Here is a 17,498-nt window from a genome sequence, read left to right as displayed (position 1 = left end):
AGATTGAGAGTTTTTCAGTTGGTGGGCAGAGTTCTACCAAGCTTCATGGTAAACATAAATAAAAGGAGATTCCCTAATACCGTTCCGCATGTTATTGGGTGTTTTCACGGAAGCTTTCAGTCACAGTGTGGTCTTAAAATAAGATGGAAGGCTATTTGGTATTTGATTACCGTGGACCACAAATTTAATGCGCGATTTGTGAGGGAGGGTTTTTATTATGATGTTTTTATTTTTCCCTATCTCTTTAGAGCTGTCGACCAAGACAAAAACAAATTTGATTGAAAGATCTCCCTTTTTTATTTTTATTGGTTTTTCAAGATTCACAAAAGCAGAAGTAAAAAGTTTAACACAAAGAGCAGAGAACTGATGATTAATTGCTCAAGAAAGAATAATAAGTGACCTGTTTGTATATAGGGCCGGTATTGAGATATACAAAGTCTTTGTCTGAAGTTAATAATATATCTCATTCTACATGAAAGTAAGTACATGTACTTGAGATATCAGTACAACTAGTAGCTCAGTAAATACACTCTTGTGTCAAATATTTTTTCGCCCTTTGTTCGGTTTTTCCACTTGCTATTCTTACAGATAACTCCATCTCCTTATTGTCAATGCACAAAAGTATTTATTTACAGTGACGACAGGAAAGAGGAGACTCAAGTTTCTTTGATAACCAACTGCAGTTATCTCTACATGTATACTGACGCAGAAATATCAATCTAAAGGGTCTTCACAGTTTCTGGTTTTCTTTTTCATATTGTCCACCATGTGTACTGCAGTTTCTGTCAGATAAGAAATCTCTTTACGTATCAATAACAAAAAAATATATATATATTGGATATAACGTTGTTTGAGAATAAGTTCAATTCTAACACCATTTGCCTGAAAATATCTCTAATAACTGTGGTTCCATGTATTCTGGGCATCAATTTATTAAAACTAACAGTTTCCAGGTGACGTCAATTCATGGTCAATTGTCTGTACTTTATATATCTGGCTCAAGTGCCATAAAAATTGCCTATAGGCTCACTTTTGAACTCAGTCTCTCTGTTACTAAAGGGATTATATGGTGGAAGTCAAAGGTAAATGTTGTTTCTGGGTATATATATTTAAAAAAAATAATTTTGAGAATTCACAGGTTTCTTGTTTTCCGGAGTTTTTCCCCACAGAGATGGTAGCAGTCCTGTCTCACCCACTCTACTACATGTATTATTATTACAGTAAAACCACACTTATAACAAAGTCCCAGGGATGGCGATTTTACTTTATTATAAGTGTAATTCGTTATATCCGTCAAGTTTACAACTTGCAATTAAGTCTCAGGGAATGATTTTCACTTCGCTGAAAGTGTCAATTCATTATAAGCATGTTTGCTAGAACTGTGTTTTACTGTAAACATGTATTATTATTATGTTTTTTTTCTCTCTCCACAGAGAAGACCCAGTCCCCCGTAACCTCTCAGTGTATGTATAATTATAATGTGTTTTTTTTCTCCACAGAAATGACCCAGTCCCCCCTAACCTCGCCGGTGGTGGAGCGCCGCCCCATCCCCACCAACATCTTCAACGACCCCCACCTCCAGCAAGGCCTGGCCAAAATCAAGCACGAGCAGGAGCTCCAGCACCAGTTGCTGATTCAGCACTACCAGCAACAGCAGCACCAGCTAGCACAGGAGCACGAGAAACAGCTTCAGGACCATATCAAGGTATACCAACGCCACAGTTCTGTAGATTCCTTATTCAACGCGAGAAATTAATATCCGCGTAAAATTGCAAGATATGGATTTAATAATCTCCCTGTTATTTTCAGACGTTTTTGAAATATATTTAATCTTGCGAGAAGCGGCCTTTTTGATAATCTTGCTTTTATTTTTAGAAAACGTTGAACTATATTTAATCATAACAAAAAAATTGGTACTCTTGCCATTTGATACAACATAGAGGAATCGCGGAATTAAGTACTCGCGTAAAATAAGGAATTTACAGTAAAACCCCTACCACCACCCACCACCTCACTCCCCCCTCAAATCTCTTTTGTGTCTTTTATTATTTTATTCTCTCTTTTTTGTGTATCAGAGGGAATTTTCTCCTTCTCTTCTTTAAATCCCCTACCACACACATTCAAGAACAGATTTTTATACATCCCTTCCATCTTTCTCTTGCACCCTGCCTCTTTCTTTTTCTTTCTATGTACAATTGTATGCACAATTTGCTTGCCTCTTTTTTTTCCCCACACATAATACATGCATATAAGTTAATAATCTCTTTCCCTTTCTCTCTGTCTTTTTCTCTCTTTCACAACTCAAAAAGTACACAAGCAACATAAATGCACTCCCACCCCGACACCCCAAATACCCATGCAGTTATGTATAGGACTAATTGAAACCCTTTTCTACACACTTAGATTCGTACAGAGGAGCAGTACTTTAAGGTAAATATCTCTACGCTTATAATAACCCCACCCCTTTCCATTACCCAGACAATCCTTACCCTCACCCTAAGGCTACCCCCATCCTTATCCCAAATTATCCAGATATTGTGGAAACAAAAATTTCGTATTTGTACAGTCAAAAGCCCATGTGTAATAATGCTCTAATGAAGGAGTTCCTTGGTCAGATCGGAGTTGTTTCCCTTGAGATAGGCGTGGTCCCTCACCCTTAATATAAGCAAGGGTAGTGATTAAGTATGTAATTATCAAGGCAAGAATGAATCCCAAATATCTGGTCGTTGGCACCTTCAGCTTGTTATTTTTCTAGTTATCAATATTTGTCTTCAATGTTTACAAGATGAACCAAAAACAAGCCAGGGCTGAGTGATTCAAAATAACAAAGTGTTTTTTTATCTAAAAATACTCCAGAAAATGCAGAATTTGTGCCTTGTTTTGCACTGTTACAAATTGATTTCCTTCTAAGAGCTTAATAAAACTTCATCACTGCTATTTCTGGACAGAATCTGACAAAATTAGCTTCCTTTGAAGGGTTGCTATAGTTTCTTCACAGATCGCTTAAAAGCTCTAATGGCAGGGCCCGGATTGACAGCTTGGCAAGGTGTCTATAAATATCCAATTCCCTTGACTATTTGGACTATTTTTGGAATCAGTTGCCGTATTGATCCAATTCCACTGAATGTCAGGATCTTTGATATTTTTTTTCCTCCGGGCTAGAGAGTAATTATAAATCATTGATCTGTGGCTCTGAAACTGTTGCTCTCAAAGAGCAAACAAGATGCGGAGCAGGAAACGTAGCTCTCCTGCAGAGAGAGGTAAGAATGGTCCCCGACCACCTGCTGAGCCTTATCTTATTCCGGTATCAAGGTGAGAGGACCGGGATAAAAGACCGAGTCAGTGCTGCCCTCGGGATACAGGTGCAAAAATAAAAAGAATTCAGCTTCCGAGTCATGAAAACTGTATCGGGTCTCGCATTTTGCTTGGAAGCTGCTTCAACAGCATTGTAAACAAATAACATAGCACACCCTGAAATATCGGGAAAAAGGAATGCCCCGGATTTGTAAGATATGCTATTTCCGAAAAGTCTGTCGCATTATTTCTAAAGCATGAATATCGGTTACAATTATAGAAGCTGACATATTGTACCATGTAACCCCTTTTGAACGAAGGTTAGGAAGGACCATTTGTGAGTGCTATATTTTGTTTAAAGCATGTAAATATGAGTACGTATCGTGTGCAATTTCCATGCAGAATTAACCATAAAGATCAGCAATACATAGAATGTATTGAAAATTTTTTTCAATGATGTGTTAAATATTTGATATCTTAAAAAATCAAAAAGTTAATAAATTCTCCCTGGGGGTATGGGCCAGGGTATTTCGGTAAATGGGACAATTGAGCAAGTGACATAGATTTCAGTGGCATAGATTCCAGACAACGAGCCGTCTAGAGAGTTACCTATCAATTCGTCACTTCTCTTTCTTTGGATTTTAATTGTCAACCGTAATAAGATTGCAAACATTCAAGTGTGCAAGGTCTCTCCAGTCCAAATCAATCTGCACGGTCTGCCAGAAAACCTATTTATATTAAACCTTTTGTGTCTGATTTTTAATTTTGGACAAGACTCAATAGCTATGTGAAACGTGATTTGGGAAGAAATTGGAGTGCAGTAATTAAACACACATGCATTGAATGCGGAATTTAAATTCTGGGCAAACAAACATGAAAATTATTTTTTAAAAAGTCATAAGGTACACTATGTAATTATACGTTCTCTCAAAGAATAAAAGAAAACGTATTTGTCCTTGGGAAAGCTGTTGGTCGGTAAAAGACAAGAGTTGCTTATATATTTACTCATGTCCCTCCTCACAAAGAATTATAAAATGGATTTTAATTTCTTACCATGTGTTTTTTAAATTAAAGAAGCTGGTCTTTATAATGCTAAAGCAACAAAAGTTGTTGATGTATATTCAATGCATGTCTTTGCAAAGAAGTAGAGTAAATGTGCGTATATTTTATTTTGCAGCAGGGTTGGTCTATATGCAAAGACAACAAGAGCTAGTAATGCATGCTCTCACAAAGAATCGGAATAAATGTGCATTTTGTATTTTCTATTTTTAAAGCAGTTGGTCTTTATGCAGAAGCAACAAGAGTTGCTGGAGCAACAAAAAATTAAGATGCAGGAGCAACATCGCATGGAGAAAGAAATAATGGAGAACGAGAGACTGGAACAGATCAAAAACAAAAAGGACGGAGAACAGAGTAAGTAACCTCTAATGTGACCTCTAACTTTTGGAGTCAAAGGTCAAGGTCATGACCCACCCACCCCTTATTTGGCCCATATCAAGATCAGATTTACAGATAGCATTGAGTTTTTTTAAAATAAAAATCCATTTCCTTGTCCTTGAAAAGGGGGGGGGGGAGAGAGAGAGAGAGAGAAAGAGAGAGAGAGAGAGAGAGAGAGTCATGATTGTAAAATTTTAATGAGTAAGTGAGTAGATACAATTAAGCTCCAATCTCATCCTGTCAGCAATCATACAAAAGTACTTATTGTTACTGTCCCATCTGTGAAATCCCCCTGATAAAGCCCAGACAGGAAAAAACATCTCAGAGACTCTGAAGTATACAGCGAGTATTGAATTGATTATACGGGATGTCTTTGTACTTGATAAATTATATGCCCTAAAAATAGCCAAGAAGAAATTGCAGAGGAATCGGGGTTTTTTTTTCATGCTATGTCCACAAAATGCTTTGTTTTTACGTAATGTTTGGGATTGAAAAACTGGGACTATGGTAATAACGACAGGGAATTTTGTAAACAGCCACTTATTGTAGTAATTGCTAAAAACCCACAAGTTTCTGAAATTGAATGCAAATGTTTTTATATGACATAACAGAATACTAATATGTAGTTCATGAGAATACAGCCATTATATGAAATGTACTTGTTTTGTTAAACATTTTTGTTTAAGATATTTCGTTATGAAATGAGAATTGCAGGTGCTTAGCTAATATCTTTTGAGAAATTCAATAGATATTAAGAAATACTGTACAGTTAACACTTAATAGATGATTAGAGTGTTGATATAAATAAGAAAGTTATTAATACTTCTAGGCTTGAGATTCTTGAAAAGAGAAAGAGAAAAGATTGTATCAAACATTCATTAAAGGTGTTGAAATATACATGTATATTAAATACCAGTACTAGAAATTTAAACTGGGAAACTTTTGGGATTTATAAAAAGTTAAAGTTTGACCTTGAACTTCTGTAGGTGCTGTTGCTTCATCAGAGGTCAAGGCCAGATTGCAAAACTTTGTGCTGAACAAGAAACAGCGTGAAGCCTCTGCCAGAAACTCACCACCCGCCTTACGATGGGGGTAAGTGCAATAAGGTTAACAAATCTTGACCGTTTTGTTTTTGACCCATATGAACCAAATTTGGTCTTGATCTTTATAGGTTTAAATGGGGAAACATTATTTTGTTCTTTCTCTGGCTCATTGCTTAATGCATGTTTTACTGTGTTGCACTGTACTTTCAAATAATGTACTGAAGTATTTTTGAAGTATTTCGCAGAAAAATGATTTCTCAGTATGTTGGAGTAGATTTAGTTAAGCGTATTTCTACATGTACCTATTCATTTATGATCATGCAGGACATTTGGAGATGTACTTGATTATAAACAGATGCTGCCTTTTGCTTTAAACTCTGATAAGAAATACACTTCCATATACATGTGTACTGTAATACATTTACAGCATTTCAGAAAAAAACACTTACCAGTAATTATACCCCTTGCAGCTTGTTGTAAGGGTTAAAATGTGTTTGATCCATCTGTCATTCAGTTTATGTGTCATTCAGTCACTCCATCAGTCCTGTTATTTTGTAAGTGCATCTCCTTTAAGCCCGGTACAGAATTTCATAAAACTTTGTAGGTATGTAGGACACAATGTGTAGGTGTAAAATTTTGACTCAATTATTTTTTAGAACTGACTGGGTTTATTTTTCTGTTACAGAGTGGACCAAAGTTCCCCTCCCCAGGGAATCTCCCCTCCCTACGCTTCTCATCTCCTGGGCAAATACGAGGATTTTCCACTCAGGAAAACAGGTACCCAGAGGCTTTGCTTTTTGAACTTGTTTGTCTTTGTTTCTTGTGCATTTTGTTATGTCCCTCAATCTGATGTTTTCTTGCAAAGGTGGGTGGGTGGGTGGTAAATCTGCTAACAGATGTTTTTGGAGGGTGGTGGGGATAGAAATTTTCTTTGAAAAAGCATTCATCTACTAACTGATGTTTTGTGCAGGATGAGGCAGAATTAGGAATAAAGCATGTATTAAAAAAACTGATGTTATTTGGAGGGTAGTTGGGAAAGCAAGAGTTTGAATTAAGCACAAATCTACCAAATGGAGGAAGTTTAGGGAAACAAAGTGTTATATCAATTAAATATCTGATAGACAAGACACAGAAATTTAAATTTATGTGGGAAGAGTGAACTCCGTTCTTGAATGAGCAGATGTGTGCAATATGCATGGGGTAATTATTAGATTTTGCTGTTTCTAAGAAATGAAAATCTTGTTTCAAGGAAAACAGTTTGAATGATTAATAGAAAGGAAAAGGGGATTGGTCTATTGAGTGCAGATTGCGGGACATGTAAGAGTTGCAGTTCCTGTTTTTGTTTCTGTGTAGAACTAGAGGTTCTCTTTCTGTTGCCACAGTCAACTGTTGCATGTTTTTAGGCGATAGATATTCGTGTTTTACTAACTACGCCATTGACAGCTGTGTGAGGATTGGTCCTCCACAACGAAGACTAGCCAAAATAATTTTTAAAAAATTCTGATTTTTTACAATGAATTTACGAGGGAAGAAGAGAAGCAGTTTTTCGTTGCAGTTTTGCAGACATTCAAGTGTTTAACATCACGTAGCTGAAGCCAGAATCACGAACGCATCGGTACCATATTAGTGATTTTGGCTTTTGCTCTTCACTTCTCTGTAGCTATGCATATCTTACTCAAATTTCTTAATTTCTTCACAATTACTAAATTATTTAGATGATTGAATGATTAAAAGCTGCAATTCTGGAGCTGGGAAATAATAGTTTTGTGTAATTGTCACTTCTGAATCTAATTTGTAGTGATTAAAAGTTATATGCATAGCTAAGATATAGACTTAATTACACTCAAGAGTCCTACTGGCTTATTAAAAAATGAAAATCAAATTTCTGGTGGATATCTTACGTAAAAAAAAAAGTGCATCTATTTTGATAACTTCTTTTTAGGAAATGTTATTTTTGCACGGCTAAAAAAAAATTGATTCATTTTTAAATGGGGGCATAGCAATAATGGAACAGTTGTTCAAATGTAACAAAAATTCAAGTAGCTATTTTTGAATGGGAATATCAAATAAATTTTGATTCATTTTTGGCTGGGGTATAAATATGTACAATGAATAAAACATTTAGTATGTTCAATGCACCTTAAAACTATTTTTTTTCTGCTGGTTCAAATGTGGGCATTTTTATTCCAAACTAGGTTATCGTATTTATATCTAGTATATTTTATAATTTTCTTTTTTTGTGAATACATGTATTGAATTTATGACTATGAAACCAACATAAAACAGATTTTAGCGATTAGATTGAAATAAAAGTGCAAAATTTTTGGCACAATAAAACTGGCAGAAAATATTAAGATACTATCGCATTAAGTCCGCCAGATTTGTTGATTTTCTGTAGCGAAGTGGACTCTTAGATCACCAATGACATCGTATCTTTGCACACCGCCGTCATTTGTAGCTCAGTGCTTTATTTGGGGTTGTGTGTGCGTGTGTGACTGATCTGTCGTTATGATTTCAGCGTCCGAGCCAAACTTGAAGGTGAGGTCTGCGCTAAAACAAAAATTAGAAAGCCAGCGACGAATCACCCACAGCCCAATTCTACCCCGGAAGAACAAATTTGTCAAACGGAAGCCCCAGCTTTCATGTATGTATCTATATATAATGCAGGGCCTTTTTTTTTCGCACGCAGTTCTTGTTTTGAAAGCATCGTGGCATGGTCATTTCCATTTTCATTTTTCTTCCATCTTTTTTTTCCTACCATAATGTCACATGCAGTCATAAAAACTCATTATGTGACAAATTCACTGTTTGGTTTGTTTTTCATTGTCATAACGGAGAATTTTTAACCTTTTTTTTTTTAAACAATTGATTCATTATATAACAATGAAAAGCCTTTTTTATGAATAATTTTATTTGTAAACTTTGTTTGTGTAGTGGACTTTGAATTGTTTCTCTTTTGTACATTAACTATGGCGAAAAGGGGGGTTGCTTAACACAGCAAGATTGGGAAGAAATAGAAAGCTCGAAAATATTTGGTAAACAATGACTCATTCTCCATTGTAATTATTATCAAATTCAGTTGAAAAAGCAGGCAGATACAAATTATGAACACTATCCAACATTGCTTTTGGCCATTTCCCAATTGGTTTTTACTTTTCTGTGGAATGTTTGGCGCATTTTGTAATCCATAGATTGGGTTTGCTCTACCATTACACGTAATAACTCCCACTAATAGTTATGTTTATTTATCAATGTCAGACACGTTTTTATTTTTCTTTCAAGATACCAAGGCAATCTTTTCAAAACATGTTTGCAAAGATTATATAAATTCTGTCCCAATTTTTTTATTATTATTATTCCTTTTTTTCCCTTTTTATATGGCGATGTTTATTTATGTCTGTACGGATGTTACCCAATTATTCTTTCAATCTGTTTTTCTTCTCCTTCCAAATGATATTAAGCATTTCCTCCAATTGTTGTGTTGGTGTATTTCTGTGGGCCCAAAGTTGTTCAATTTCTGGTTTTTAACATTAAGTGTTATTTGTTTAAATCAAAATATGGGTCTTTGCAAAGTACTTTCAAAAACTGAGTTGGAAGGTGAAAGGGGGGGGGGTGTTGTGATAGACTTTTACAAAACAGTGGTTACAATATCAAGTGTTATTGGTTAGAAACCCTGTGGTTCTTCATAATACATCCCCAAAGAATGAGGGGGAAGTGGGGGTTTTGGGGAGGGGGTTGCTGGGGGGGAGGGGGGTGTCGCTAGATTTCTACATATCAGTGGTATTAAAATCTAGTGATAATGGTTCGAATCCCTATTTTGTCTCTCAGAATCTATCCCTTAAAGTATAGTGGGATGGGAGAAGAAGTATTGTATCAAATTTTATAATTTTCTTCCTCTCTTGGGGCTTTCGGAGAACAGTACTAGATTTAAGTTAAGGAAATGTGTGTTCTTGTATGCTGGATTTGGTCCCATCATGGCAAGCCTTGGGGGGAAGAATGGGCACCAAACCATAACTTATGACAATGAGTTAGACCACTTTGTGAAGCACCTGGTTTTTCATGAAGTATCCTTAAAAAACTGAATAGGGATAGGGATTGGAGAAATGGGGAGGGGGGTATTATTAAGTGGTAACAGTATTGTGTGTTATGGGTTCGAATCCTTCTCTGGTACTTTCTATCATGTGAAAAAGCAGAGTTGGGAGGGGGAGTGTAGAAAGGGTGGGGTGTTATTAAGTGGTAACAGTATTAAGTGTTACGGATTAGAATCCCTCCCTGGTACTTCATATCATGTGAGTGGCTGTGTGTCATGTTGCGTACTGACCCTGTCTGTTTGTTTTGTGTAGTGGACTGCAGCAGCAACTCCGACTCCGGACCAAACTCCCCACCCGCTGGACTTCACGCCTCAATGGTTAATGGCAGCATGGCTTCCAAAGAGGTGAGTTTATTCCCGTATTTTTATGGGGACGTGTGCAAATTTTATGCAAACATCTGCACAGATGATTTACTGTATAAAATAAATTTTGTGGTCTTTTTTTTTTTTTTTTTTTTTACGAAATATTAGTGTGATTGCAAAATAAGCAGATTTATAATTTTTCTGCAGTAGCATAAAATTCACTGTATTTGACGTTTTTCTCCATTTTTGGTATGTTTTAAATTTTTGTTTGGTGTATTTGACTGTTGTTGTTTTCATATATTGATTTGGTTGACGTGTATAATGTAAACTGGGTTATCTGTACCCGATATAAAGAGTAAACCCCCACCTCTGTCATCTCAAATAATCATTGTTTATTTCAACTAATAGAAAGGAATCCGGCAGCAATGTGAAATGGCAAGCACTTGTTACATTAATGGCCGGGGATAGAGATAAAGTGAAACATTCTTTGCATTTCAATTGAGACATTTCCCCCCTCCTGGATTTTATAGGAGTGCGAGAAGAGAAAACAAAATTAGATTTCTAATGGAAGTTGTTGGGAAGTAATGGTCAAATGTTGCATTAGGGGATTGGGATGGAGTGGGGGGGGGGATACTTCCGAACTTTAGGGTGGAACTTGGGTGTCAAATTTTCTTAACTTTGGAAATTAAGTAACAGGAGAGAGGAGAACAAAGATTAGGTTTTGAGGAATTTCATAAGCATAATGTGGTCCATTTAAAAGAGTTTAATGAAAAATTTTGAATGTTACAAATAACTGAAAATTCCTTATATTACACGAGTTCTTAATTCCGCGATCCCGCTGGTTTGTATCAAATCGCAAGAATTTAAAATCGGGAACGTTGAACTTTTCTCCTTATTTCTTATAGTTTTCAACTCTCAGAAAATAATGGCTAGATTTTAAAATCCGCGAAGGATGCTTCTCGCAATTTTACGGGGATATTAATTCCTCCGGTTTAATTAGGAATTTACAGTTCACAGATAGATTAGTGCTAGAAGGGTATATCATAGTTTAACAAAATAAGGGTATCTGTTGTGTTACAAGACAGATTGTGGACTTGGGGTATCTGAAAGGTTTGATACAAGGGTACTGGTTGTTGGGCATTAAAAGTGCATCCTCCTTCATTGCTTCCTGAACCCTGCTCTAACACTGTCAGGGACACAGGATTCTGTGGTCACCCAGACAGGGGAATATTTGTAGAGCAGCAGGACTTTGGGGTTTTCAGACCTTGGGTGTATGGAGGTCATTCTCGGAATAGCTTACCCACTCGTACAAAGGATTGAGCTGTTCGTGAGGTGGATTACTCATTGCTCCTAATGTTAGATACATGTTTTAATTTTATCCCCGCATGGCTTATTCCTGAATAATTAAATATGGATGCTTGAGATTTTTCTTGCTCGTGAATGAGTGCTCCTAGCTTGCTCTTTCATCCAATTACACTTTCGAATCCCATATTGATGAGGGATTTATTTTGGGGGTGGGGTTGCAGTTTTTCCTGTGTTTTTTTATTGATGAATTACAAGCTCATCATTCTCTCTGAGGCAAACTTTTATTTATCACTGATTGACTCAAAACCTTAGTGATCTTTTTTTTGTTGCTTAGCTTTATTCCTTTGGTTGGCTGTCAGTTACATCATTTTTGGAACTGCCGAAGCCCTGTGAAACACTTGTCTTAATGTACGAAAAACCTCGTCAAAATTCATTGAAACCCTGTCGAAAACATGGCAGTTTTTACCCACTTGCATTCTCTGCAGATTGAGGTGCAGTTAGAGAAAAAAAAATTATCTCGAGAAAGAATGTGCTATTTAACACCACTGCCTTCTAAATGGGAAAACTGATGTTTTAAGCTGGAGATTTTTTTTATGTAAAGGAATAAACAGGAATTCCTCTGTCAAACTAAATAAATCAACATGGGTAGGTAGAAGTGAGTGTGAACAAACATCCCTATCAATAATAGCAAATCTTTGACCCTCGTACTTAATGGTGCTGATCAACTGGCAATTTGTCCCCAGAACTATTTCTTTGGACCTGAGAGTTTCTTAATTAACTTCCGGATTTAGATAAAGATTAGAAGAGATTGCTGTCCAAAGACTATTGGTTTTTTGCTTTCAATGATGATAGTTACGTAAAGTTGTAGACTACCCTTGTATAGTTGTTCTTGCATATCATCGATCAAAATTAGGTTAGATTATCACTTCATTCATACATTCTCACCTCATTCTGAAATGAAAAACCTTATCATCGAAAAGAATTAAGATTTTGATTTTTGCAGGAAAAAGTAGTAAAATTTTTGAAAGGTTTTTTATCGCATGCTTAAAAAATTATTGGACATTATACTAATGAATTAAAACTTGGAGTGTGCAAAAAGTTATAAAGAGCAGCAAGGGGTATGCATAAAACCCCTAAAGATCCCTAAGTTACAATTTGTACTTTCTTTGGTGCACTTTTCTGTAAGCAAGAATAGATATTGGCACATGCTGCGGAAAGAGATCTTTTTTGAGTTTCTACTGCATTCATAGGGGAAGTCAAGGACTCTATAGAGTCGCATTTCATTAAGTAATAGAGGATACTGGAATTATAGAGGATCAGTGTAGAGTGCAGTTACCTCCCTTCTCTGGTTGATTTGTTTCTATTACTGTCGTGTTGTTACTAATGTTGGAAGGGAAGCAGGCAATTTACAAGGTGTCTTAGCAGAATATCAGACATTCCATGGCAAGACGATATTTTTTGGCATTTGCCGAGCAGAGAATTTAATTACCGCGCTAGATGATTCTATTTTGCAAAGGCATTGTAACAGATTGTAGTATTTTTTTTTTTCTCCGAGTTTGCGAGTTTGATGGACGATTTCGTACCATTATTCTGATACGTAATTACAGAGAGAAAATGTGTTGCTCTGTTCAAGCTAGATAAAATTACTGCAGGTATGTCAATGTACGAAAAAAGAAATTTATTATTAGACTGGTTCCCCCCCTCCTCTTACCACTGTGTGTTTGATAGAAATTCCTCTTGTTGTTGTTCAGGAGTTTTCTATTCTTGAAACATTCTGCCAGTAAGATAAGGGAGGCCGGCAGACTAGGAAATTGTTTGTAAGTGGGATAAAAAAAGAACTCTAAATATTATTGATCAGTAACTAACTTGGCAACAGAATTCGAAAGAGTTATCTCGTAAACAGTATGTTGCTATTTTGAAAAGAAATCAAATCGTTTGAAGCTTTTGACTACTATCATTTAAGGATCTAACGAGATTTTTGGCTGTACGATAAAAAAAAAAAAGCAAAATGTGTACATACTAGGTTAATAGCTCCAGACTAATATTTCTTCATACCTGTTGTATTAACTTAATATTACGTCGTCAGAGATATTTTTTGTGGATTGATTTATGAGCCAGCATTCTAACTGGGAGAAAACTTGTAAAGATGGATTCCAGTATTATTTGATCGTACATAAATATTTTGGTTTTCAGACTGTCAAAAAAAACTTATTTTTTTCCCATCTGCACGCAACTCGTTTTTTACCCTGAAATTTGTATGATTTATTTAACCAGGGTTTAAGCCATACATTTTTGATGCTAGAACGTGAATGTTTAGGTTGTCAATGCTCTGGTTTAATTTCAGCAGTATGGATCTGTGAAAAAATTCAGATTTATTATGTTTGATAAAAGGATGTGAATATTTTAGCTGTCGGACTCAGATAAAAATGATTTTGTGTATCGCTCCATGCCATTATGATAGAATTTGAATATTTTAGTTGTCGGATCGATAAAAATGATTTTGTGGTTTGATTTCAGCATGATGGAAGCAGCTACCCCTTTTCGTTGTATCGCTCCATGGTGTACCACGCCAATGATTTGTACCCATCCCCATCAATGCCGAACATATCCCTGGGACGCCCCGCATCATCATCTGTAAGTCCATGGGGACCGTTGTGATGCTTCAAACAACAAACTATTATTAAAAGTTATTACAGCTGTTAATTTTTCTTAAGAAAAAAAATAACTCTTCTCACTGAGCAAGGGAGATTGTAAAATTTAAAAGAGTTTTTAGTCAAATTCATTGAAATTGTGTATGAATTGAAAGAAATCTGAAAATGAAAAAACAAAAAACTATAAGTAATGGAAGAAAGATAACTCTTATTTGTTGAAATAGAGAAATTGATAGCAAATCAGGGTCATTGAGATTTTGTATGATTTTAAATAAAAGGCTTATGAAAGAATGACAACTCTTCTTATTGAACGAGAAATAAGAGAAATCTTTAAATGACTATATGTAATTCTTTTTTTAGGAAACAGGATATTAAGAATGAGAACTTGTGTTTTATGGAAAAAAAGTGGAGTTTAATTTATTTTCTTCTATATTGATTGACTTTAATGGATTTATTTTTTTGGAGCAGGGTAATTCTAGTTCTCCGGAGGCAGATCTCCGTAGTCTCAATCATCCACCTCGCGGGCTGCCCGCCCACCTGGGCGGTTACCCAATTTACCCAGTCACAGGTAAACACAACCCATCTGGTGTAAATGAGAGAACTGGTGTACTGAAATGTTTTAATCTCCATTTAAAAAAAAACCCAAATTATGTTGCTGTATTGAATTGAGGTGATGATTTATATATTTGCATGAGCCGAAAAAGCTGAGAAAATTATAAAATAAAGCCAAAAAACATCATATATCTGCATTCCCTATTCCAACTACTAAATTGAGATCAAAGTAATGATTTATTTGTTTCCAGGACATGAAGTTGATCTCTCAAACCCCTCCAACCCTGCCTTCCTCTCGGCCCAGATAAAGGCGCTAGAGGAGGCCCGCAATCAGGCCAAACTGGGTCAGTCCATCCCATACTCCTCTCTGCAGGCCGTGCCTGGTAGTGCCGCCTCAGAGGCTCGGCAAGCTAGGATTCATGGGTATATTTTTATCTTTGTTTTTTTTGTATTTTCGTTTTAAGGTGATTTTTTTATGGGATTTAAAAATCCTTTTGTGGATCGGAACCACTGTGGAGTGAGTGTATGCCGATGACATCAAAGTGACCCAATCCACTGAACCATTGCTCTTATGTATTGATGTAGAATCATTCTTTAAAGGAGTGAGACTTTACAAATTTCTAGTCAACTCTTATCAGTACTTTTGGTACTTTGATCAGTTAATGTTTTACCTGATTATGTTAGTCCACTCCCATCAGTACTATCAATACTTTGATTAGATGCCTTTACATTATAGCTGATGATTTCTACCATTTATTGCAAGACAATAAGCATTTCATAGAACAAAATCCTGACCTAAGTATTGAAATTTTGTAGGCGACACAAGCCCCTCAACAGAACCCACTCAGCCCCCCTCCCGATCGGTCACCCCTTCTTACAGCAAACCTACTTGATGCAACAAGCAGCGGCAGCCGCTGCAGCAACCGGGGACCACGGAGGCAACATGTCGTCTGAGCAAATAATGAAGGACAAGATGTTCGTGAAGCAGCACATCCGGCAGGCGGTGTTACAGAGGGTGGGCAGCAAGTCTCACATGGAGAATGTCGATGAAGAGACCGAGGCCAGACTCGCTCAGGTGAGAAGCATTAACTACAAATAAACTCATGTTGTAAAGTGAGGGGAAGGGTGGGGGTCTTGAAACTTAGGCTTGTGAATAGCTACTTGTCAGATCGAGTTGTTGGAAAGTTGGAAGGTTAGGCAGCAAGTCTCACAATGAGAATGTAGATGAAGAGATGGAGGCCAACTTGCTTAGATGAGGGCCTTAATCCACAAATAGACTTATGTTGTAAAATCTTTGGGTTGGGTTTGGGAGGGGGGCATTTAATAGTTATGTGTAGGATTATTGAGAAATGTGGGCATAAGGGGTTGATTGGTAAAAAGTCAAACAGGCTCAGGTACAGGCCAATTGAAGTCATTTGATTTATTATTTTGTATTAACCATTGTATTACAATCATTGCAAGAATTAGGATTGCATACAAGGTATGTGCATTTCATTTATTTGAATCACAACATTTTACAGGAGATGCGTGAATCTCGGGAGCAGATGAATGAGGAGATGCGGGAGAGGATGGAGGAGTCGTACATTGAGGAAAAGGAGATGCAGTTGAACCTGAAGCCCCGACACAAGGGGCCTTCCCACCACCGACCACTGGCCCGCACCCAGTCTAGTCCGCTGGTCCTGTCCATCCCACCCCCCGAACCCCAGGAACCCACCCCCATCTCATATAGATACACCACAGGTGAGAGACCAGCCCATTTCACGTTAGATGTCAGTTATTTTAATTGTACACATGCAGTAATTTAAATATGGTGTAATTATAAGCATTTAGAAATCATTCACAGTAGATGTCAATGAGTTTAATTGTACACATGCAGTAGTTGAAATATGGTGTAATTATGAGCATTTAGAAATCATTCTTAATGTGGGTGACTGCTCTGTTTACAGGTATTGCCTATGATTCAATCATGCAGAAACACGAGTGTACGTGTGGTAATCATGCTAACCATCCCGAGAATGCCGCTCGCTTACAGAGTATCTGGTCACGACTACAGGAGACTGGCCTCGTCAACCGGTGTGAAGTAAGTAACCCCCCCCCCCCCCCCCACCACATCCCCCACCCCATCCCCTCATGATGTGAAGTAGGTATCCATCCCCACCACTCTAGACCACATCTTCAACCCCTCCCCTCACAGGATGAAGTAAGTGTCCAACCCCACCCCCTAAACCACATCCCCATCCCCCTCTCCTCATGATGTGAAGTAAGTAATCAACACCATCCCCCAACCACATCCCCCTCCCCATCTCCTCACAGTATAAAGTAAGTATCCATCCCCACCCCCCATGTAAAACACACACAACCCCACCCCCAACAACACTCAAGACATGTAGATGTGTAGTAAGTAGCAAGCAACCCCCCCCCCCCCCTTGTATCGCCCATTTCTAGTTTTTAAAAAAAACAGACTACCGGTCTCATTTAGTTAGAATACATCTCTCTTAATGCTATCCATTTGATCCTCATTTAGTTAGAATACATCTCTATAAATGATGTCCACTTGATCAAGCTCCTTTATTTTGACAATAGAATTTCACTAAGGGTTTTTATTTTTTTCTTCAGAAAATCAAAAGTCGTCGGGCGACGATTGAAGAGCTTCAAAGTTGTCATTCGGAGCTTCATACGATACTATACGGCACCAACCCCATGCATCGACATAGACTACTTGGTCAGTGAACATCACAGTCGATTATTATTTACATGTACTGTATACTGAAAACTAACTTTTTTGTGAGGACCGTATTTTACACTACACTAGTAATAATCTGG

At 37.0% G+C, this 17,498-nt stretch overlaps 1 protein-coding gene across 15 annotated transcripts in view; it reads left to right on the top strand.

The window, feature by feature from the left end:
* The window catches only part of LOC105342879 (histone deacetylase 4), an 80,867-nt gene that overhangs the window by 56,601 nt on the left and 6,768 nt on the right, over window positions 1–17,498 (top strand). For 11 of the 15 annotated variants that reach the window (XM_011449959.4, XM_011449956.4, XM_066072850.1 and 8 more), the window contains 14 exons: window positions 1,500–1,705; window positions 2,404–2,430; window positions 4,569–4,707; window positions 5,718–5,823; window positions 6,460–6,551; window positions 8,293–8,418; window positions 10,118–10,209; window positions 13,990–14,106; window positions 14,592–14,691; window positions 14,927–15,098; window positions 15,492–15,750; window positions 16,196–16,415; window positions 16,622–16,755; window positions 17,292–17,397. In XM_011449959.4, coding sequence (XP_011448261.1) covers window positions 1,500–1,705; window positions 2,404–2,430; window positions 4,569–4,707; window positions 5,718–5,823; window positions 6,460–6,551; window positions 8,293–8,418; window positions 10,118–10,209; window positions 13,990–14,106; window positions 14,592–14,691; window positions 14,927–15,098; window positions 15,492–15,750; window positions 16,196–16,415; window positions 16,622–16,755; window positions 17,292–17,397 — 1,896 coding nt within the window. The remainder of the gene's footprint in view (window positions 1–1,499; window positions 1,706–2,403; window positions 2,431–4,568; window positions 4,708–5,717; window positions 5,824–6,459; window positions 6,552–8,292; window positions 8,419–10,117; window positions 10,210–13,989; window positions 14,107–14,591; window positions 14,692–14,926; window positions 15,099–15,491; window positions 15,751–16,195; window positions 16,416–16,621; window positions 16,756–17,291; window positions 17,398–17,498) is intronic. The other 4 variants (XM_066072847.1, XM_034454426.2, XM_066072849.1 and 1 more) reach the window with 4 other exon arrangements.

The sequence above is a fragment of the Magallana gigas genome, chromosome 10, assembly GCF_963853765.1.
Source record: "Magallana gigas chromosome 10, xbMagGiga1.1, whole genome shotgun sequence".
NCBI lineage: Eukaryota > Metazoa > Mollusca > Bivalvia > Ostreida > Ostreidae > Magallana > Magallana gigas.
This window is presented reverse-complemented; position numbering and strand designations above follow the sequence as displayed.